The sequence below is a fragment of the Ictalurus punctatus genome, chromosome 19 (genome assembly GCF_001660625.3).
Source record: "Ictalurus punctatus breed USDA103 chromosome 19, Coco_2.0, whole genome shotgun sequence".
NCBI classification, from domain to species: domain Eukaryota; kingdom Metazoa; phylum Chordata; class Actinopteri; order Siluriformes; family Ictaluridae; genus Ictalurus; species Ictalurus punctatus.
In genome coordinates this window covers 7945896-7967905 of record NC_030434.2, presented here as the reverse complement: position 1 = coordinate 7967905, position 22010 = coordinate 7945896, and the positions used below count along the sequence as shown (strand labels likewise).

The window sequence follows — 22010 nt, the reverse complement described above, 5'->3', positions numbered from 1 at the left end:
TGGGCTGGGTCGGATTTAAGGGGATTGGAAAAGATTGATAAAAGGTACCTAAGGGGTTAGGAAAATGAGTAAAACGCGATTATAAGGGTTGCTGAAAAAGGACAATGATATGACATAAGGGTTGCTGGAAGGTGTGCAAATATGGACATAAGGGGAACGGGAGGCAGGAATAGCTAAACATATTGGTATTTGGAGAAAGGAACAGGGGGCGGAGGCTCAAAGGACAAATTGTATAAAACGGGAGCCCCGCTCCATGACAGATCAGATCACTCGTTGGGATATTCCAAACGGTTTGGATCTCATGTGATTGGGAAAATAAAATTGGATCTTTGCTTTTCCTCACTCACTGGCTCTGTGTGATATTTTTCAAGACTTGAACGAAGAAACAACTGAATTAGCGTAAGTATAACTTTGCTGGAAAAGTCTTAATCTATATTGTACGTACTGTTTAGTGGACACCGAATTGTTCCACAGCGTGAGCAGAACATGGTCGGTGGACTCGGACTTGAGCAGACCATGGTCGGCCGTGTCGGCGGACTCGGGAGTGAGCAGAACTTGGTCGGCCATGTCGGCGGACTCGGGCTTGAGCGGACCATGGTCGGCGGACTTGGGCTTGAGCGGACCATGGTCGGCGGACTTGGGCTTGAGTAGGGCTTGGTCGGTCGTGTCGGCTGACGGGCTTGAGCAGGTCTTGGTCGGCCGTGTCGGCTGACTCTGGCTTGAGCAGGGCTTGGTCGGCCGTGTCGGCTGACTCGGTCTTGAGCAGGGCTTGGTCGGCCGTGTCGGCTGACTCGGGCTTGAGCAGGGCTTGAGCAGGGCTTGCTTCCTGGAGACCCAGCTTCTTGCAGGAGGGACATTGGAGCTGAGTTACTTTCCTGCTGCCCTCAGTCATTCATCTCGGAGAAACCTTCCCCGCATTGGCTGGAACCTGAAGCGGATTGGTGGAGACTGCCCTGTCCATCCCCTCATAATAGAGGTTGAATGGCGGGTCAGCCTGGGGTTGTCCATTGACTCTCCACCCCAGTAAATCCAGACCATGAAGCTGTCCTGGCTGCGTGAACTCCTCCATAAAAAGTTCCGAAAACTGAGTGACATCATGGAGGGCAGAGGACCCAGTACTCACAAGCTGCTCTTCCCAGTCACGGGCCGGACCGCACAATCAGTGGAACCCGTTCCACTGTCTCTTAGTAGGCTTGGGATACGCCAGGCTGCAGAAATATTCCTGTCAGCTGAAGAGAAACTCCAGCGGGTAGCTCCCCAATCCCGCTGTCTCTGGCGGAAGTTCGACGTCGTAGCTTTGAGGGAACTGCACGGACGAAAAATGCGGCCAGTAATCCGAGCGTTTCCCGATGAGGTACTGTCCAGCTACTTCCCTGGTTTCTGTAGCGTGATGTCTCTCTCATCCTCGTGTTGCATCCATGGTGCGGCGGAATATTCTGTCACATATCGTGACGCAATGGAGACAAGGACGGATGCAATCGCAGTTTGAACAGATTTATTAAGAGACACAGGCAGGTTAATCCAAATCGTGATCCAAAAACCTAATCCAAAACATACAAGAGGTCAGGTGATCGGCAAACAGGCATAATCGGGGCAAGGCAGGAAACTATGTCGTGGTCACGGAAACAGGTCGAGATACAAAACATGAAACATAAACTATGACTATGAACTGGGAGTGGAGAAACCAGCGTGAACTAAACAGAAGAATCTAAACATGAAACATGACATGGACAAAGACTATGACTAACTGTAATAAGGAATCAATACTAAGGTTCTAATCTATCTAATATTCCGTGCTGTGTGCTGGGTCGGCACGCGGTGTATATATACAAACCTAATCAGCCTCGTAATGGCTGACGGCTGAGGGCAATTCAGACACATGTGAAACCATAGCCAATGACAGAACAGGGAGGAGACATAACAAAACATAACAAATGCACGTGTCCAAATGCCACGATTTTCAACAAGGGAAAAGCAGGTGCTCGCGCGCTCACATGCTCCACAGCGCGCTGCTTAAAGGGGAAATCGTGCCAGTACTGAGTTATATTGAGGTCTTCCTAATATTTTGCACATCCAGTTGAAATATGCATTGTGGTTGGCGTATGGTAACTGTATTATTTATCTCAATTTTTAGCTAGACACACAAGGAGTGGAGAATGCAGGTAACAACTATTCAAAAATGTAAAACATCTAACTCCATAGAGTAATGAAGCGTGATCAATTTTCTACACAAAGAATTTTGGTTCCATAGTGAGTGGGAAAATGAATATGGTATACTGTAAATTATTCCCTCAGACTGCTTCCAATGTCAGCACTGACTATTTTGGTTGACTGTATAAACAAAGAATTGGCTGGAGAGGGCTTGGACAGCAGCACACTTATCTGACAGCTGAAATATGTAGGAATGTGCTTTGTCCCTGTATCCATCCATGTGTGTCTGCACAGTTGGCTGACATGCTTACTGGGCTACCATAATGTCATTTGCACTGTATTCATATAACTGTATAATAAATATTCAGATGTTTCAAAGATAGCATCTGGTCTATGCTCTTATATAGTGGCAATGTAAGAAATACCATGTTATAGAGCTTTACATTAACACCAGTTATGAGTCAGTTCTGAGATTTTGGCAGGTTTGCTTTGATACAGCTAAAATACTGTCTTCCTTGTCTAAATAGCTGCATTACAAGAAAGTGATAATTTTCTGAAACTGAAAGACACTTGGAGCTGAGTGATATTAAAAATAGACTCTAAGTGATTATCATCCTCGTTATTAATAAGCTCTTTTCCCAATGTCTATGTCCTATTTAAGAGCAAATAATATTGTTTGATGATTGATGTTAAAATATCCAGTGAAAAATATTTATACTTGCTTTTGGCTGCATTATGTAACCCCAATTTTCACCATGTAAATATCAAAACATACTTAAAATGTCTTGGAAGTTTGTTTTTTGTCATGGACAAGCATATAAAATAAATTACAATGAGGACCATGTATTTGAGTTTCTGTATGATTTTTTTTTTTTTTTTTTAAAGAAACCATTAAGTTTGGATGAGAAAGTGTTGGAGATCTTTATTTGTGCTGTCTGAGCTCACCATGAGATGCACAAATTAGACTGGGATGAGAATAGATTGAGATCATAGAGAGAGCTCTCTGGTTTCTCTGCCTGAGATAAAAAAAAAACGCACCAAACTTGAAACAATCTGAGAATTATTTGAGAGCTTGATGAGATCCATTTTGAAACTTAAAAGGAGGCTACTCTGAGATTTTGTGATGCTTTTTCTCCAGGAGAAAAAATTGAGAAACAGGAGAAATAAGCCATAATTTTACACCACAGCGAACTCGCGGCCACCAAAGTGACCCAGATTGGGCATGCGCTGGTCAGGAACAAAGTCAGGTGATGAGCGCGCAGCGCGAGCAGATAGCATGCCTCACCAAACAACTGGAGCGTCTCCGTGTTGCTGAGGGGCAAACCGTGACACCCCCCGCGCTGCTGCTGTCTTTCCTCCCACATCTCCCCGCTCGTCTGCTCGAGCTGCATACATGCCGGTGGTGCACTACCCGCCCCTGCTGACACCAGAGCGCTATGCTGGTGAGCCCGAATGATGCAGGGGTTTCATACTTCAGTGCACCTTGTTTTTTGAGAACAACCCGGAGATGCCGGAGACGCGCCGGTTGGCACACTTCATAGAGCTATTCACCGGACGTGCCCTGGAGTGGGCCACAGCAGAGTGGGTGCGAGGAGGCATGGTCAGACCCTCGCTAACGGAGTTCTTCGCCCGCTTCCAACGCGCATTCGATCATTCCCCAAACAGCTGGGAGACCAGTCAGGATTATGCCCTGGAGTTCTGTACCATTGTTGGAAGAAGTGGGTGGAATGAGCCGGCACTAAAGACTGCTTTTCGTCAGGGCCTCAACCCCAAGCTGGTTCGAGAGTTGGCGTGCCGGGGTGAACAACTGACCCTCAACGAGCTCATCGACCTGGCGGTACGACTGGACTGCCTTCGCCGCACTAACTGCCCCACGCCGTGGAATCCTGTACCCACCGAGCTGCTACCTCTAGCGGAACCCAAGCAGCTCGGCCAGGCCCGGATCCGCGAGGATGAGAGGGAGAGACGATGCAGAGAGGAATGGTGCTTCTACTGCGGGGAGAGCACCCACGTCGTTCGCCAGTGCCCACAGAGAAGGCCACGATCGACCAAGGAGGGCACGACCAATGAAACCCGTCATCCCCAGGTGAGTGCGTTCCCATTACTCAAAGCAGGTTCTTTTGTGTTACCCAAGCCCCTCGAATGTCCAGAGAAATTCTTTGTGCTTTCAGCGCTCATCGACTCGGGGGCAGCTGAGAATTTCATAGATGAGCGGACAGCACGAACCCTTGGCCATCCAAGCCCTGCTCCAGCCACGAGAGGTGCACTCCATCGACGGGTCCCCAATAGGACGCGGGGTCATCTCACATTGTACGGCCCCAATCACATGACATAACATTTGTTGATCTTAAGTGCCCATTAAAGCAAAAACCACTTTTTTTGTGTGTCAGTCGTGTATCATGGACAACAGCAATTGGCTGTTGTGGAAATCACTCATGCTCTCTGGCATGATCTCTTCATGATTTCCTGTTTCACAACATCCAGAATCAAATCCCGGAATCTCGGTCCATTTCATAGGTTTTTTTTATTTTTATTTTTTAAAAGTCACTATGATTTAGAATGCAAACAGACACAACCTGACCTGATGAAAATGAACTCAGACCAAAGCCTCAGGAAAGCAGGAAGTGGCCCAAGGGTCTCAAGTAAATATGTGTAATGACCACCAGACTTTTTGAAACTTTTCCCCAACTCAGCATAGCACAAGGCACCTGAATTCAAGACAAGACAAGACAAGGAAGGTTTCAGTGATTTTAATTAGATCAGAGTAAAAACAAACAGAGAATTTATCCAGTTAGCAAAAGGAAGTGTTCCAAGTGCCTACCAAACAGGTTTGTGTTTCCTGTTGTGACTTGGGGGAAAGCCGTATTACAAACTCGTTGCAGCGCTACCCTGATGAAATCGGTTTATGTTAAATCAGTTGTCACAAACAAATCCTTGGATTTAAAAAGATTTTTTTTATTTACATTTACTTTATTAAGCCTAATTCCTGGGAAAACTCCAGGAAAGCAGAGGGATGTAGACTTGTGTATGGATCACAACATCTTTTACACATACTGAATATCAGTAATAACAAAAGTACATCAAAGAAGAAAAAAAACATGTTCATAAATTGATCAACAGTGTTAGCCAAAGCTAACATGACAAAAAAAAAAAAATACTGCTTAAGTGGACTATACTGTGTGTATTATCTATTACAATACATTTAACAATCCATAATATTTGATTCAATTAACAGCTGAACTTGAAATATTATCTAAACTATTTTCAGAGTACACCCTGTGTGTCAGTATTTTCTAAACTTTATTCAAATTCAGTTGCTGATGCTTTGGATTTTGATCTACTACTCTTCTGTGACACACTACCAGACTCAGTGGACAGATTTTCTAATTCTGTCAGGTTCAGCCCTCTTTCACTGTGCATGCATCCAGCTATCTTTCTCTATTTTGTGTGCTTTATGGCTTTTGCCTATTATTATTATTATTATTATTATTATTATTATTATTATTATTATTATTATTATTATTATTATTGTTGTTGTTGTTGTTGTTGTTATTACATTTACATTTATTCATTTAGCAAACGCTTTTATCCAAAGCAACTTACAAGTGAGAAAATACAAGCAAATATTATTGCTTATTATTAAAAGGTATTATTATTATTATTATTATTATTATTATTATTATTATTATTATTATTAGTAGTAGTAGTAGTAGTAGTAGTAGTAGTATTTCAACCCTGTGTTTAATTTCAACCTGCAACCAATTTAATTTCTTTATGTCCCAGAACGTACTGAAACCTACTTGGGTAGAACATAACAAGAGGCTATCATCACAACCATGGAACAATTTCTGTAACACAGTAGTACATTGGTGAACAGTTTGTGTGTGTGTGTTACTAAAGAACATTTTGTGTGTCACATTTTGAAAGCTCTGGGATGAAAAGCACACTGTGATACAAAAAATTATACATCACCAGTCTCCTAACTCAACTAAATGTACTGGATAGTGTCAAAACTGAATGAAAGAAAGTATACTGTAATTAGTCTATGTTAGGCCTGTAATATGGTGTTAAGCACTATTATTTTCTGAGGTGCAATAATTAGAAAACATTTAGAGGTTCTCTTCATTGTGTATGTTGTTTTGAACAGTAATGTATTATTAAACATCTAACTGCTATAAAAAGGTTTAGAAGCGTACCAAACGTGGAGAGGAGTCTACGGAGCGCCCAGACCACTAGGGAGAGTCCCACACTGCCTGTATTGATGTGCACTCCTTTGGGAGCGATGAAGATCCCGCTGCCAATCATGGTGCCCATAATGAAGGAGACTGCAGGCACCAGACTAATGTTGCGTCTCAGATGAACCCGATCTTCCTTCCCTTCATACTCCTCTTTCTGGCCTGCCATCTTTGCTTTAGTTCCCCTCACAACGGACATGTCCAGCTCCTCAGAGAGAGCAGAAACTTCAGCTGTGGAGTTGAACAACAAGCCAAGTCCTTTCCTTGCACTGGAGGTGAACTAGTGGTAGGGGTTAGAGGGAGGGGGTAGGGCTGGGGGTTGGGGGTGGGGGAGTGTGGGTGGGGGTGAACTCAAATATTTATTCATGAATAAGTGATTTAACAACTTTTTCCCTCCCTTTCGTGTGCCAAGTATGAAAAGATTTGCACAGTGTGTGCAGTTTTTATTCGTTTCTCTTCTCCTTTCTGACTCTCTGCTTTCATGTTCATTGTAGAAGTACAACAATCCCCTTTTGTTCCTTCAGCCATAACTAAAAGGCAGAGGGACTTCAGCATGTCATGACTGGGAGGTGAAAGTGGATGCAAATGTAGATATTCTGTAAATCCTTACGTGTTCGGTTTACTCAAGTAAATTAAGGAAACCAATTGCTCTAAACCAATGATTGCTTCGAGTACAGGTAACTTATTAAATATAGGCCTATGAAAATTATTACTAGAGGGAAAACAGATATTATACTCACGTTGAATAAATTTGATATACTGTATATACACTGTTGCTTTGTAGACCCATTATAGAAATGTCGGTGTGAAGTGTTGTCAATTGATATCTGGCATATTGATGGTAATGCATCCTGATCAGTTCCATGTTTGTTTTGATGTTTTGTTTGCGTTGTATTTTTATTTGTATTTATTTTTTTGGTGTTTGTTCCTCTGCTTCAGTCTATTTCTCTCACTCCGCTATTTCACTCGCAGGTCACTGTTGATTGGATGTCATCTGCCAATCATCATTAGGGCATCTTCTACCTCGCCCAATCCTCCACTGTCCAGATATTTAAAAACCACCAGGCCTGTTTAGGTCAAGAGATGTGAAGTGTGCGTGTTTTGTTTTGGTTGTCCATATCCTATGTTGTGATCACTGGTTTATTGAAATCTACTATGTGAATGTATGAACTCACTACCTGTTATCTGTTGTACCAGTGCCGTGTGTTCAATAAAACTCCATGTTTGTTTGGGAAAGAGGGCAGGTAAGACATAGCAAAACTTGTTTGGTTTTGATCTGGGTTTTATTTGGCAACACTCAGGTTCCTTTTCCCCGTGCTGTTTATCTTCTTTTATTTCCTTTATTGTCTTTATTAAATATATACTGTAAATAGCTCATACTGAATATTGATCTAGTGGCTTTGGCTTGTTTGGCACTTATACTTCTGCATTATAGTTATTCCTGTTATTCCTGCAATCATTTAATATCTGAATGTCACGTTCTGTTCCTCTAGATATTTAAAGGTTGTAACGTCCTATTGCACATCATTAATTTTCATGTTGTGTTAAAAATAGATTGTATTTTTAGAGCTATGTTGATGGTAATAAAGCAATGTCACTGAAATCAATGAATATCACTGAAACTTGAAAAGTGTGGTGTTAATAAAAGACTCAGTGGACAGATTTTCTAATTCTGTCAGGTTCAACCCTCTTTCACTGTGTATGCATCCAGCTATCATTCTCTATTCTGTGCACTTTATGTTTTTTGCCTTTTATTATTATTAATATTTTATTATTATTATTATTATTATTATTATTATTAGTGCAACTCTGTGTTTAATTTCAACCTGCATTCATCATTGCTAACACTGTCAAAACTATTAAACAACAATTGAATATCTTTACGTCCCAGAACGAAGGACATAACATGAGGCTATCATCTCAACCATAGAACAATTTCTGTAACACAGTAGTACATTGGTGTACAGTTTCCATAGTAATCTGTTTTGTGTGTGAGTGTGTTACTAAAGGTTGGCAACAACTTTTAAATGATGAAAACACCTCATTCCATCTCAAATCATTTGTATCAGACACTGAAGGATATTTAGCTGTTAAAGAAATTATGGATTAACCAGATCACAGTCGAGACTTTTCATCTCCCCCCCTCACCCCCCCCCCATTTTATTGTGTTACAGCCTTTCAGGAGTCCGCTGAGGATTGCAACATGGGAAAGTAAAATGTGTAATGGCTACCACAGTCTGGGTTAGTTGTACAACGTTTGAGAAGATGCTATAACCTACTAAAAACAGGTAGTATTCAACAATATTTCCGTTTCAAATATCAAATTTCCATGACTTTGAGACTAAACCTCTTAAACTTGTTCATGGCAGTCAGTTGAGAGGTTGTTGGATGGTTTGTTGATAATTTTAGGATGTCTCTGTTTACCGCCCGCCCCTTAGTGTAATGTTTGTGCTCCTTCAGTAGGTCTGAACTTCTTGCTGTACCACCTCCAACAAGATCTGAAGTTGGTTAGTGTAGTAATCTGAACAGAGCAAGAGAAGAAACAAACATTAGTGTTTATTACATACATCACCAAAGACTAGTTGAAAAGGTAATGGTAATAGCGAAATATTAATCGTATATGAAAACTTCCCTATTTATAACACAGACGCAAATAAAATTGCCCCTAGATTTAAATGAGAGTGTGTGAATGGTGTGTGTGGAATGTCCTCTGTGATTGACAGGCGTCCCAGCCGGGGTGTATTCCAGGACATCCACTGTGACCCTGACCAGGATAAAGCGTTTACTGGAAATGAATGAGTGAAAGGAAAGAGAAAAGGAAAGGCGTAACTCACTGATGGCTTTTCTCCAACGGTTCGGTATATACGAGTGCTTTATGGTCAGGTAGTACACTGGGATTCCAGTGAAAATAACAGCAAAACTGCAACCTGTGTTCCAGGGGTCTGAATACAGAGACAGACCCACGATAAAGAAACACACCACCGTGAAGATCACAGGAACAGCCAGAGGAACCTAGGTTCACATATTTGCAAAAAAATCTAGTCAAACAAGGGTAATAGTTTTTTGCTATTAAAATGATAAAAAAAAAATTCATTAACAGCTGAGATGAAAAATAAAATTAAGTTCATTAGAGACATAAACCTTAAATGTTCGTGGATGGTCTGGGAATCGATAGCGATGGACGAGAAGCCCCAGTGTAACCAGGGCGATGAAGAACCAGCGCGAGAAAGAAGCAAAGTTGATCAGTTGATAAATGTCTCCTCTTGCCAACATGATAACCACTAGAGGGCACTGTAACAATAACAGCCGAGACAGTCACTAAAGAGTACAACACATCGGGACGTGCTCTTATAGGAAAACAATCAGCGATGAGCTTACGTGACGCGGCCTGAAGTCAGGCAGAGTTACTGTTACTACCCCGATGTTGATTGTTTTCCAGTAACTGCATGTCATGAAATATTCCTCTTACACCACTGCAATTCGCCCATGATTGCGATTTTTCATTTATGAAAGAACAACATACTTTTTATCCATTCATAGTTACATTAAATGTTGTGGATCGTTCCAGTTATCACTTACTGAATGTACTGTATAACAGCTTTATACTGCTGCATGGATAAATACTCGTATCTGATTGGTCAGAAGGTGTGCGTTATTTTGTTTAACAGCATGGCTATTGTATATTAATGTGCTTGTTCGTATACTTTATTGTTGTTTTTTTATAGGAACAGCTCAGACAATGTGAGAACAGGAACTAACTTGTCTCTTGGACTTTCCACCACATTAAACCTAACTCTAAACCGTTAAAATGTGCAGTTCAGTAATTAATTATACATCGTAATCACTGTGGTATAAGAAAACTAATGCAGACTGAGCTGTTATACAAAAATACCCCCCCCCCCCAAAAAAAAAAAAACAAAAAAAAAAAAAAACAACAACAACAAAAAACCCCACAAAAAATCTACAGATGTGCATTAAAGTCCCCATGAGATCAAAATTGAAGTTTTGTGGCTTTTACTATGAATACATCAGGCTTAAGGTTATCTAAAAGCTAGTGTGCGCAAAAACAATGACAAAATTTGCATTTAGAAGATATACGCATTCAAAATGTACAGTCTCTTTCCACCAACAATACGGATCAACAATTGATGACATCATTCTGCAAGATTGTCCCGCCCCAACATTATAATAAATCACACAGCCGAAGTTGGCGTTGTTGAGCGAGAGAAATCATATGAAAAAGCATGGGTCAAAAACATGTCTTTGGTTGTTATTATTATTATTATTATTATTATTATTAGCATTATTACTGCTCTGGCTTGCATCCATGCTACTAACTGTCAAGTACGGCTTAGCCTGGTCTGTGAAGTAAGCTAAATACTATTGACTATTTTAAAAGGGGGAGGAGCCAATCGATATGCCCCACCCCGACTTCCTGTTTCAGTGGAAGTTATGTCAGCACGTCAAATAACACTGCACGTTTCAAGGCACTTCACGGTGATTTTAATGACATTTAACAGCACAGTCTATTGTGTGTTATTCCTTACATTAACAGTTGTTCTCGAACCAGTGTCTCATTGTTTCACTCTTATTAAGTTATTAAGACAATGTTGTAAAATTTACAGCTTTATCTCTGACTGTTACAAAGCTCTGACACTGGTGTCTCCTTCCAAAAGTGCTAAATAAAATCTCCTCACAAAAAAACCAACCCTCAAAAATTCAGACATTTTATTATTATTATTATTTTTATTTGTTTATGTGGCGTGTCCTCTGTACAAGTCCCTGTCAAAGTTGTTAGTATAGAAGTGATAATGTATTAGGATGAGTGCTATAGAGAATGGGCCAATCAGAACTGAGCATTCAACAGCACTGTGGTATAAAATGAATAGATGATCAAGAATGAATGAATGACAGTAAAATGAGCAACTGCACATGTTATATGAAATTTATTTTTCTCAATAGAGGCAACCAGTAATACATTACAGTACATTACCAGCAATAGTACAGCAGGCATTGGTGTCTTTCTTCGTATGTGTATCATGGAGAACAGGGTTGGCCATTGTCCCTCTCTGGCAGCCACAAATAACATTCTACACACACACACACACACACACACACACACACACACACACACACACAAACACACACACACACACACACACATTCAAATAAATTGTGTAATTAAAATCTGAGGAAATTGAACTAGACATGATGAAGTATTTACGTTTACTTCTAACAGACTTTATACCTCGGTACTGAAAAGATCCCTGCGTTCATGGTCCCAAGACAGGACATGGCCACCAGTATGGGCACCAGTGATGCCATCCTGGGCAGAGCTTTGCTGGCGAAAGTCTGTGTGCCGTACAGAAAAAGAAACTGACTGAGAACGATTTGACATTTTCCAATTGAAAAAAAAATCACTGCACCTCTTGACATTGTGAACACACAAATTTGAATAATACCGACCACTGCTACTGCATCGGATATCAGCAGCTCGTTTTCGGTCATCATAGTATAATACGCTACATTCACCAGCACGTATAATGTAGTAACTGTGATCATGGACAAAATGATGGCCAATGGAATGTTTCTGGCAAATACAAGAAACAAGTCTAATTACAAGGGTAAGAATCGACATGGAAATTCAATCGGATCCTCCCCGTTCCCCATACCTTTTTGGATTGATAACCTCCTCTGTCACAAAGTTTAATGAAAACCTGAAAGCAAAGGCAAACAAGATGTCACAGAGCACTGTGTAGTTATAAATGGATAGACCTGTGTGTCCATGATGACCTGCTGCTCTCTGGTTCTCGTACTGAGAGAAATGCAAAGATGTGGGCTTTTTGTTGGATTATGTTTAGTCTCTAAAATCAGGCATCTATAAAATGAGCTGTGATTCAGATTTATTTGTAATATTCTGGGGGAAAAAGGTTATTACCCACCATCCAGAATAGGCATAAAGTCCCGCGTAGAAGGCTAAAGGCAGCTTTGTCAGTGTGAGCGCCTCGAAGTTAAAACCATTCTGGAAGTTTTCGGTTTGGCCTGAAGAGGGAGTTACAAACAAAGTTTTTCGCTCACTATCGCTGGATGACAACAACAACAACAACAACAACAACAACAACAATAATAATAATAATAATAATAATAGTCAAGTATCAAATCTTTGCTACCTTTGGCCAGAGCCACAATTCCTGGGACAATGATCAGAACCAGACTAAGGAGCTTAACGATCAAGAGGATGACCTGTGTACGAGAGGACAGTGATACACTCCAGCAGTTCACTGCCACCAAAAGTGCTGAAAGAGCAGAAAATGATTTCGAGTTAGAAATCAGTATAATATGTCACTGCTTATCATAGGTTAGATCAGTGGTCACCGACCCTGTTCCTGGAGATCTACCTTCCTGAATACTTTAGTTCCAACCATAATGGTGCCCACCTGATTATCTAATCATTGCTTTAAGACGTTCTCGATCAACTAAAACACGTGTGTTTTTCCTCTTCAGAAATGGCTTTGTTCACGGTTGAGGTGGATCCAGAGCATACACCCTGGATGGAACTCCTGTCCATCACACAGTACCATGCACACACGCACACACATTCACACCTAGGGGTAATTTAGTGTACCCAGTCTGTCTACCAGCATGCTTCTGGGAGGTGGAAAGTAACCAGACGAAGCCAGATGTAACCCACATGGATATGGGAAGAACTCTGGAGGGTCAAAGCTACGCACCGCAACACTGTGCTGTTCGGTTAGTCAAAAATTAATTTGTGTACACATTTCACTTACTCATTCCAAGAAAACTGGCCACTTTGATTAATAGTAGAGGAGCTTGGCATGGCGTGAAAAAAGGTTCTATGACATAGTGTCCAAAAGCCAGTGCAATATACCCAGTCACTGCAGGTCTGCAAAGAAAAGAGTGACAAGTGACAAGGGATGCTGGAGTGACACAAAAACCTTTTTATGTCATCCATCAACAGTGAGTCTGCATACGTACTAAATCAACAAGGCATTAATGAAATAAAATGTGTCAGTGCCCATTAAAGCAAAAAACATTTTTTAGCATCTGTGCTGTATCACGGACAACAGCAATTGGCTTTTGTGGAAATCACTCATGCTCTCTGGTATGATCTCTTCTTGATTTCCTATTTCACAACATCCAGAATCAAATCGTGGCATCTCGGTCCATTTCATAGGTTTTTTATTTTAATTTTTTAAAAGTCCCTATGATTTAGAATGCAAACAGACACAACCTGACCTGATGAAAATGAACTCAGACCAAAGCATCAGGAAAGCAGGAAGTGGCCCAAGGGTCTCAAGTAAATATGTGTAATGGCCACCAGACTTTTTGAAACTGGTCCCCAACTCAGCATAGCACAAGGCACCTGAATTCAAGGAAACACAAGACAAGACAAAAGTAGACAAGACAAGGAAGTGTTCCAAGTGCCTGCCAAACAGGTTTGTGTTTCCCCAGCACACTTGGGGGAAAGCCATATTACTCGTAGTAACTCATTGCAGCTCTACCCTGATGAAATCGGTTAATGTTAAATCCTTTGTCACAAACAAATCTTTGGATTTAAAAAGATTTATTTATTTATTTATTTATTATTTACATTTACTTTATTAAGCCTAATTCCTGGGAAAACTCCAGGAAAGCAGAGGGATGTAGACTTGTGTATGGATCAAAACATCTTTTACACATACTGAATATCAGTAATAACAAAAGTACATCAAAGAAGAAAAAAAACATGTTCATAAATTGATCAACAGTGTTAGCCAAAGCTAACATGACAAAAAAAAAAATACTGCTTAACTGGACTATACTGTGTGTATTATCTATTACAATACATTGAACAATCCATGATACTCGATTCGGTTAACAGCTGAACTTGAACTATTATCTAAACTATTTTCAGAGTACACCCTGTGTGTCAGTATTTTCTAAACTTTATTCAAATTCAGTTGCTGATGCTTTGGATTTTGATTTATTACTCTTCTGTGACACACTACCAGACTCAGTGGACAGATTTTCTCATTCTGTCAGGTTCAACCCTCTTTCACTGTGAATGCATCCGGCTATCATTCTCTATTCTGTGTGCTTTATGGTTTTTGCCTTTTATTATTATTATTATTATTATTATTATTATTATTATTATTATTATTATTATTATTGTTATTATTATTATTATTATTATTATTATTATTATTATTATTATTATTATTATTATTTATATTTATTCATTTAGCAGACGCTTTTAACCAAAGTGACTTACAAGTGAGAAAATACAAGCAAAATTTATTTCTTCTTATTATTATTCAAAATTATTGTTACTATTATTATTATTATTATTATTATTATTATTATTATTATTATTTCAACCCTGTGTTTATTTCAAATAGCATTCATCATTGCTAACACTGTCAAAACTCTTAACCACCGATTGAATTTCTTTACGTTCCAGAATGTAGGACATAATAAGAGGCTATCATCACAACCACAGAACAACTTCTGTAACACAGTAGTACATTGGTGTACAGTTTCCATAGTAATCTGTTTTGTATGTGAGTGTGTGTGTGTGTGTGTGTGTGTGTGTGTGTGTGTGTGTGTGTGTGTGTGTGTGTGTGTGTGTGTGTGTGTGTGTGTTACTAAAGGTTGGCAACAACTATTAAATATATGAAAACACCTCATTCCATCTCAAATCCTTTGTATCAGACACTGACTACAGTGGTTTAAATGATTTTATTTTATATGAAGGATATTTAGCTGTTAAAGAAGTTATGGATTAACCAGATTACAGTTGAGACTTTTCATTCCCCCCTCATTTTATTATGTTACAGCCTTTGGAGTCCGCTGAGGGTTGTAACATTGGAAAGTAAAATGTGTAATGGCTACCACGACATTTGAGAAGATGCTATAACTTACAAAAAAAAGGTAATATTTCACAATATTTCCATCTCAGATATCAAATTTTCATGTCTTTGATGAAAGAAAGTATATTGTAGTTAGTATGTTATAATATGGTGTTAAGCACTATTATTTTCTGAGGTGCAATAATCTAGAGGTTCTCTTCATTGTGTATATTGTTTTGAACAGTAATGTATTATTAAACATCTAACTGCTAAAAGGTTTAGAAGCGTACCAAACGTGGAGAGGAGTCCACAGAGCGCCCAGACCACTAGGGAGAGTCCCACACTGCCTGTATTGATGTGCACTCCTTTGGGAGCGATGAAGATCCCGCTGCCAATCATGGTGCCCATGATGAAGGAGACTGCAGGCACCAGACTAATGCTGCGTCTCAGATGAACCCGATCTTCCTTCCCTTCACACTCCTCTTTCTGGCTCGCCATCTTTGCTTTAGTTCCCCTCACAACGGACATGTCCAGCTCCTCAGAGAGAGCAGAAACTTCTGCTGTGGAGTTGAACAACAAGCCAATACCTTTCCTCGCAGTGGAGGTGAACTAGTGGTAGGGGTTAGAGGGAGGGGGTAGGGCTGGGGGTTGGGGGTGGGGGAGTGTGGGTGGGAGTGAACTCACATATTAATTCATGAATAAGTGATTTAACAACTTTTTCCCTCCGTTTCGTGTGCCAAGTATGAAAAGATTTGCGCAGTGTGTGCAGTTTTTATTCGTTTCTCTTCTCCTTTCTGACTCTCTGCTTTCATGTTCATTGTAGAAGTACAACAATCCCCTTTTGTTCCTTCAGCCATAACTAAAAGGCAGAGGGACTGCAGCGTGTCATGACTGGGAGGTGAAAGTGGATGCAAATGTAGATATTCTGTAAATCCTTACGTGTTCGGTTTACTCAAGTAAATTAAGGAAACCAATTGCTCTAAACCAATGATTGCTTCGAGTACAGGTAACTTATTAAATATAGGCCTATGAAAATTATTACTAGAGGGAAAACAGATATTATACTCACGCTGAATAAATTTGATATACTGTATATACACTGTTGCTTTGTAGACCCATTATAGAAATGTCGGTGTGAAGTGTTGCCAATTGATATCTGGCATATTGATGGTAATGCATCCTGATCAGTTCCATGTTTGTTTTGATGTTTTGTTTGCGTTGTATTTTTATTTGTATTTATTTTTTTTGGTGTTTGTTCCTCTGCTTCAGTCTATTTCTCTCACTCCGCTATTTCACTCGCAGGTCGCTGTTGATTGGATGTCATCTGCCAATCATCATTAGGGCATCTTCTACTTCGCCCAATCCTCCACTGTGCAGATGTTTAAAAACCACCAGGTCTGTTTAGGTCGAGAGATGTGAAGTGTGCGTGTTTTGTTTTGTTTTGGTTGTCCATATCCTTGGTTGTGATCGCTGGTTTATTGAAATCTACTATGTGAATGTATGAACTCACTACCTGTTATCTGTTGTACCGGTGCCGTGTGTTCAATAAAACTCCATGTTCGTTTGTTTGGGAAAGAGGGCAGGTAAGACATAGCAAAACTTGTTTGGTTTTGATCTGGGTTTTATTTGGCAACTCTCAGGTTCCTTTTCCCCGTGCTGTTTTATCTTCTTTTATTTCCTTTACTGTCTTTATTAAATATATACTGTAAATAGCTCATACTGAATATTGATCTAGTGGCTTTGGCTTGTTTGGCACTTATACTTCTGCATTATAGTTATTCCTGTTCACCCACTCCTCTCCTGCAATCATTTAATATCTGAATGTCACGTTCTGTTCCTCTAGATATTTAAAGGTTGTAACATGTCCTATTGCAAGTCATTAATTTTCATGCAGTGTTAAAAATAGATTTTATTTTTAGAGCTATGTTGACGGTAATATTGCATGCAATATCACTGAAATAAACATTTGTTTTTAATTATAATGCAAGAAGAAACTGGCTTATACGCTGTAACTTAAGTGTGGTGTTAATAAAAAAAATGGAATGCTATAACGTGGACCCTATTTGCTTTCGTTTACAAGTAACAAGAAGTTAAAGTTCTTCAGGATTTCAGGATACATCTGTGTATAGATGGGTAAGTAGCTAACCGGTTCCTCTTTAAGGCCACCATGAGACCTTAATACAGTTTACAAACTAAACCTTCGACATGTAAACTAAAATTAGGGTTGTGGAACGTTACGTAGACAGGAGGCGGATGCAGGCGCAGATCAAAGTCTTTATTAAACTTAAAGACACAAAACCAAAGTAATCCGGTCTTCACAGGCAAACGGGAAACGTGGCATAACGATATCCTTCCCGGCATGAAAACAAACGATGTCAACAATACAAATCTTACAACTAATACCACTAATTATACTGAGCCCCGTGCTCAATAACTCAGGCGTTTAAATACAAAGTATAATCAACTCAAAACGCAATCACCTGTGACAAATCAGAATGACTAGCGCTAACGCACAAGCCGGAAGCGAGTGAACCAAAACAAAGTCATGTGACTCATGCGAAGACGAGCCACAGTGCCATCTGCTGGCCGTATCGTCACAGGCTGCTTCATTATTTGCACATAATAGAAGTGAAAGTAGCTATCTATGGCTACAGGACCGCTCAGATGGCAGTATTTTCTAAACTTTATTCAAATTCAGTTGCTGATGCTTTGGATTTTGATCTACTACTCTTCTGTGACACACTACTAGACTCAGTGGACAGATTATCTAATTCTGTCAGGTTCAACCCTCTTTCACTGTGCATGCATCCGGCTGTCATTCTCTATTCTGTGTGCTTTATGGTTTTTGCCTTTTATTATTATTATTATTATTATTATTATTATTATTATTATTATTATTACTGCAACCCTGTGTTTAATTTCAACCTGCATTCATCATTGCTAACACTGTCAAAACTCTTAACCAACAATTGAATTTCTTTACGTACCAGAACGAAGGACATAACATGAGGCTATCATCACAACCATAGAACAATTTCTGTAACACAGTAGTACATTGGTGTACAGTTTCCATAGTAATCTGTTTTGTGTGTGAGTGTGTGTGTGTGTTTTTGTTACTAAAGGTTGGCAACAACTTTTAAATATATGAAAACACCTCATTCCATCTCAAATCATTTGTATCAGACACTGAAGGATATTTAGCTGTTAAAGAAATTATGGATTAACCAGATTACAGTCGAGACTTTTCATCTGGTTGGCCGTGTTGGTGGACATGGGCTTGAGCAGTCCGTGGTCGGCGGACTCTGCCTTGAGCAGAACGTGGTCGGCCATGTCGGCGGACTCGAGAGTGAGCGGACTGTGGTCGTCCATGTCGGTGGACTCGGGAGTGAGCAGTCCGTGGTCGGCGGACTCTGCCTTGAGCAGAACGTGGTCGGCCATGTCGGCGGACTCGAGAGTGAGCGGACTGTGGTCGTCCATGTCGGTGGACTCGGGAGTGAGCAGAACGTGGTCGGCCGACTCGGGTGTGAGCGGACCGTGGTCGGCCGTGTCGGCGGACTCGGGCTTGAGCGGACCATGGTCGGCAAACTTGGGCGTGCGCAGAACATGGTCGGCGGACTTGGGCTTGAGCAGACCATGGTCGGCCGTGTTGGCGGTCTCGGGCTTGAGCAGACCGTTGTCAGCTGTGTCGGCGGACTCGGGCGTGAGCAGAACTTGGCCGGCGGACTCCGACATGGCAGACCGTGGTCGACCGCGGTAAACTCGGGTGTGAGTAGGCCGTGTCGGCGGACTCAGGTGTGAGCAGACCTTGGCCGGCCATGTCGGCAAACTCGGGGGTGAGCAGACCGTGGTCGGCCGTGTCGGCGGACTCGGTCATCAGCGGACTGTGGTTGGCCAACCCAGGCGTGAGCAGACTGTGGTCGGCCGTGTCGGCGGACTCGGGCGTGAGTAGACCGTGGTCGGGCGGGTCGGCAGACTCGGGCATGAGCAGACCGTGGTCGGCCGTGTTGGCGGACTCGGGCTTGAGCAGACCGTGGTCGGCCGTGTCGGCAAACTCGGGCGTGAGCAGGCCATGTCGGCAGACTCGGGTGTGAGCAGGCCGTGGTCAGCCGTGTTGGCGGACATGGGCTTGAGCAGACCGTGGTCGGCCGTGTCAGCGGACTCGGGCGTGAGCAGAACGTGGTCGGCAGACTAGGGCTTGAGCGGACCATAGACGGCGGACTTGGGCACGAGCAGAACTTGGCTGTCCATGTTGGCAGACTTGGGCGTGAGCAGAACGTGGTTGGCCGCGTCGGCGGCCTCGGGCGTGAGCAGAATGTGGTCGGCCGTGTTGGCAGACTCGGGCTTGAGCAGACCGTGGTCAGCAAACTCGGGCTTGAGCAGACCGTGGTTGGCCGTGTCGGCGGACTCGGGAGTGAGCAGAACGTGGTCGGCCGTGTTGGAGGACTTGGGCTTGAGCGGACCATGGTCGGCGGACTCGGGCTTGAGCGGACCATGGTCGGCAGACTCGGGCGTGAGCGGAACGTGGTCGGCGGACTCGGGTGTGAACGGAACGTGGTCGGCGGACTCGGGCGTGAGCAGACCGTGGTCGGCTGTTTTGGTGGACTCGGGCATGAGCGGACCGTGGTCGGCCGTGACGGCGGACTTGGGTGTGAGCGGACCGTGGTCGGCAGACTTGGGCATGAGCAGAACATGGTTGGCGGACTCGGGCTTGAGCAGACCAGGGTTGGCCGTGTCGGCGGACTCGGGAGTGAGCAGAACTTGGTCGGCCGTGTCGGCGGACTCGAGAGTGAGCGGACTGTGGTCGTCCATGTCGGCGGACTCGGGTGTGAGCAGACTGTGGTCAGCGGACTCGGGCTTGAGCAGACCATGGTCGGCCATGTTGGCGGACTCGAGAGTGAGCGGACTGTGGTCGTCAGTGTTGGTGGACTCGGGAGTGAGCAGAACGTGGTCGGCCGTGGTCGGCGGACTCGGGCATGAACAGACCGTGGTCGCCGGACTCGGGTGTGAGCAGACCATGGTCAGCGGACTCGGGAGTGAGCGGAATGTGGTCGGCGGACTCAGGCGTGAGCGGACCGTGGTCGGCCGTGATGGCGGACTCAGGTGTGAGCGGACCGTGGTCGGCAGACTTGGGCGTTGTTGTAAATTATTTGGTACATTAAATAAAGATAAGGAAGGAAATAACCACAGGGCGCAAAGGGTAGGAAGCACCACCACATTTATTGGGAATAAGGGGGACTAGTTGGAGAATAAGAGGGACTGATAGGGGAATAAGACGGAGAAAAAAGCGGATGGTGGGGAGTGTGCCCTGGAGAGGGAATTGGACTTAGTGGGTCATCAGAATAGGCAGTACTGGGAGAATCCATTGCCTCAAAGTCATCAGCAGAAAACAGAGGAGTGTTAACAACAAGACCAGTCTGAGTAGAAGCATCAACAAGGGTAGCAGCTGGGCTCAACCGATACCGTAGTGGATGAGGGAAAGTGGAAGTCGTGGAGGGCATGCGTAAGACATCAACCAAAAGAGTGAGGTCCGCAAATAAATTGGACAGCTGGTATCTAGTGTTGAGATCAAAACCCTCCAGTCCCTCCAGTGCAGCGAAGAGGAAGCCGAGTCCTGCGTTGTGAGCTGCATATAAGGAAACATAGAGAGGCATGTAAGAAAAGGGGAATTCACCATGTGCACTTGGTTACTAACAGCTAAAATGACATACAGTACTAAGCAGCCAATGAACCACCAAAAAAGGAGGGGAACGAGACAAAAGCAGGAGGCTATCTATAGGTTGGGAACGCACACATACACACACAAGCACATAACCAGAGGATGAGATGTAGGAAGCTAAAACCAGAGAATAGAAGAAGTAAAATGCACAAGTCACAGATAATAAGGTAATATAACACACTTACCCATGATACAAATAATTAAAGTCTATATCCAAAAGACAGCAGTAGAGATCCGCTCTGTCCAACGGCCAGAAACCAAATGTTGAACAAAATGGGGATCATGGTTTTAAAAAACCCAAACTGGGCTGGGTCGGATTTAAGGGTTTTGGAAAAGATTGATAAAAGGTACCTAAGGGGTTAGGAAAATGAGTAAAACGCGATTATAAGGGTTGCTGAAAAAGGACAATGATATGACATAAGGGTTGCTGGAAGGTGTGCAAATATGGATATAAGGTGAACGGGAGGCAGGAATAGCTAAACATGTTGGTATTTGGAGAAAGGAACAGGGGGCGGAGGCTCAAAGGACAAACTGTATAAAAGGGGAGCCCCGCTCCAGGACAGATCAGATCACTCTTTGGGATATTCCAAACGGTTTGGATCTCATGTGATTGGGAAAATAAAATTGGACCTTTGCTTTTCCTCACTCACTGGCTCTGTGTGATATTTTCAAGACTTGAACGAAGAAACAACTGAATTAGCGTAAGTATAACTTTGCTGGAAAAGTCTTAATCTATATTGTACGTACTGTTTAGTGGACACCGAATTGTTCCACATTTTGGCGACCCAGATGGGACTGGGCTACGACCCGAATATCCTGAAACTGGACTGTGGGATATGGTCCCGAGGGACAGCAAAAGGCCGTATAGGAAAAGAGGCCTGACAGGCGCCTGTTTAAACAAAGACCTGACTTAGATACTCTGCTGTCACTCGGATCAGGCCCCACGTGACGGAGAAGGGATAGAGTTGATCTCCAAAAGAGCCCACATTAAGTGTACTATATTGTAATTGGGACACAGTTTAAGGAAGTGAGTGAGAAAAGGCAAAAGATGATGTGTCA

The 22010-nt window shown here is 42.4% G+C and overlaps 1 protein-coding gene across 2 annotated transcripts; it reads right to left on the bottom strand.

Annotated features, from left to right (window-relative positions):
* Positions 1 to 8720: 8720 nt before the first annotated feature.
* LOC108261937 (cystine/glutamate transporter-like) lies at positions 8721 to 15859 on the bottom strand. 2 transcript variants are annotated; one of them, XM_053688445.1, is made up of 12 exons: positions 15526 to 15859; positions 13644 to 13770; positions 13175 to 13290; positions 12557 to 12682; positions 12329 to 12428; positions 12059 to 12103; positions 11853 to 11976; positions 11635 to 11738; positions 11380 to 11476; positions 9528 to 9677; positions 9221 to 9398; positions 8730 to 8907 (listed from the first exon to the last, which is right to left on the bottom strand). In XM_053688445.1, exons 1-12 carry the CDS (start codon positions 15761 to 15763, stop codon positions 8843 to 8845), a joined length of 1470 nt encoding a protein of 489 aa, XP_053544420.1. In that variant the 5' UTR covers positions 15764 to 15859; the 3' UTR covers positions 8730 to 8842. The 2 variants fall into 2 exon arrangements, with proteins under 2 accessions (XP_053544421.1, XP_053544420.1); XM_053688446.1 differs by lacking the exons at positions 13175 to 13290; positions 13644 to 13770 and having other exon boundaries at positions 8721 to 8907.
* Between the last annotated feature and the right edge of the window lie 6151 nt (positions 15860 to 22010).

Bases quoted from the DNA above. Each gene is read 5' to 3' on its own strand.
- LOC108261937 (XM_053688445.1), bottom strand. From the start codon at position 15,763: ATGTCCGTTGTGAGGGGAACTAAAGCAAAGATGGCGAGCCAGAAAGAG. The intron at 13,771-15,525 runs GTACGCTTCTAA...CCTTGAATTCAG, and splicing joins TGGACTCCTCTCCACGTTTG to GTGCCTTGTGCTATGCTGAG. The intron at 11,477-11,634 runs GTATAAAGTCTG...GTGTGTGTGTAG, and splicing joins GGGATCTTTTCAGTACCGAG to AATGTTATTTGTGGCTGCCA.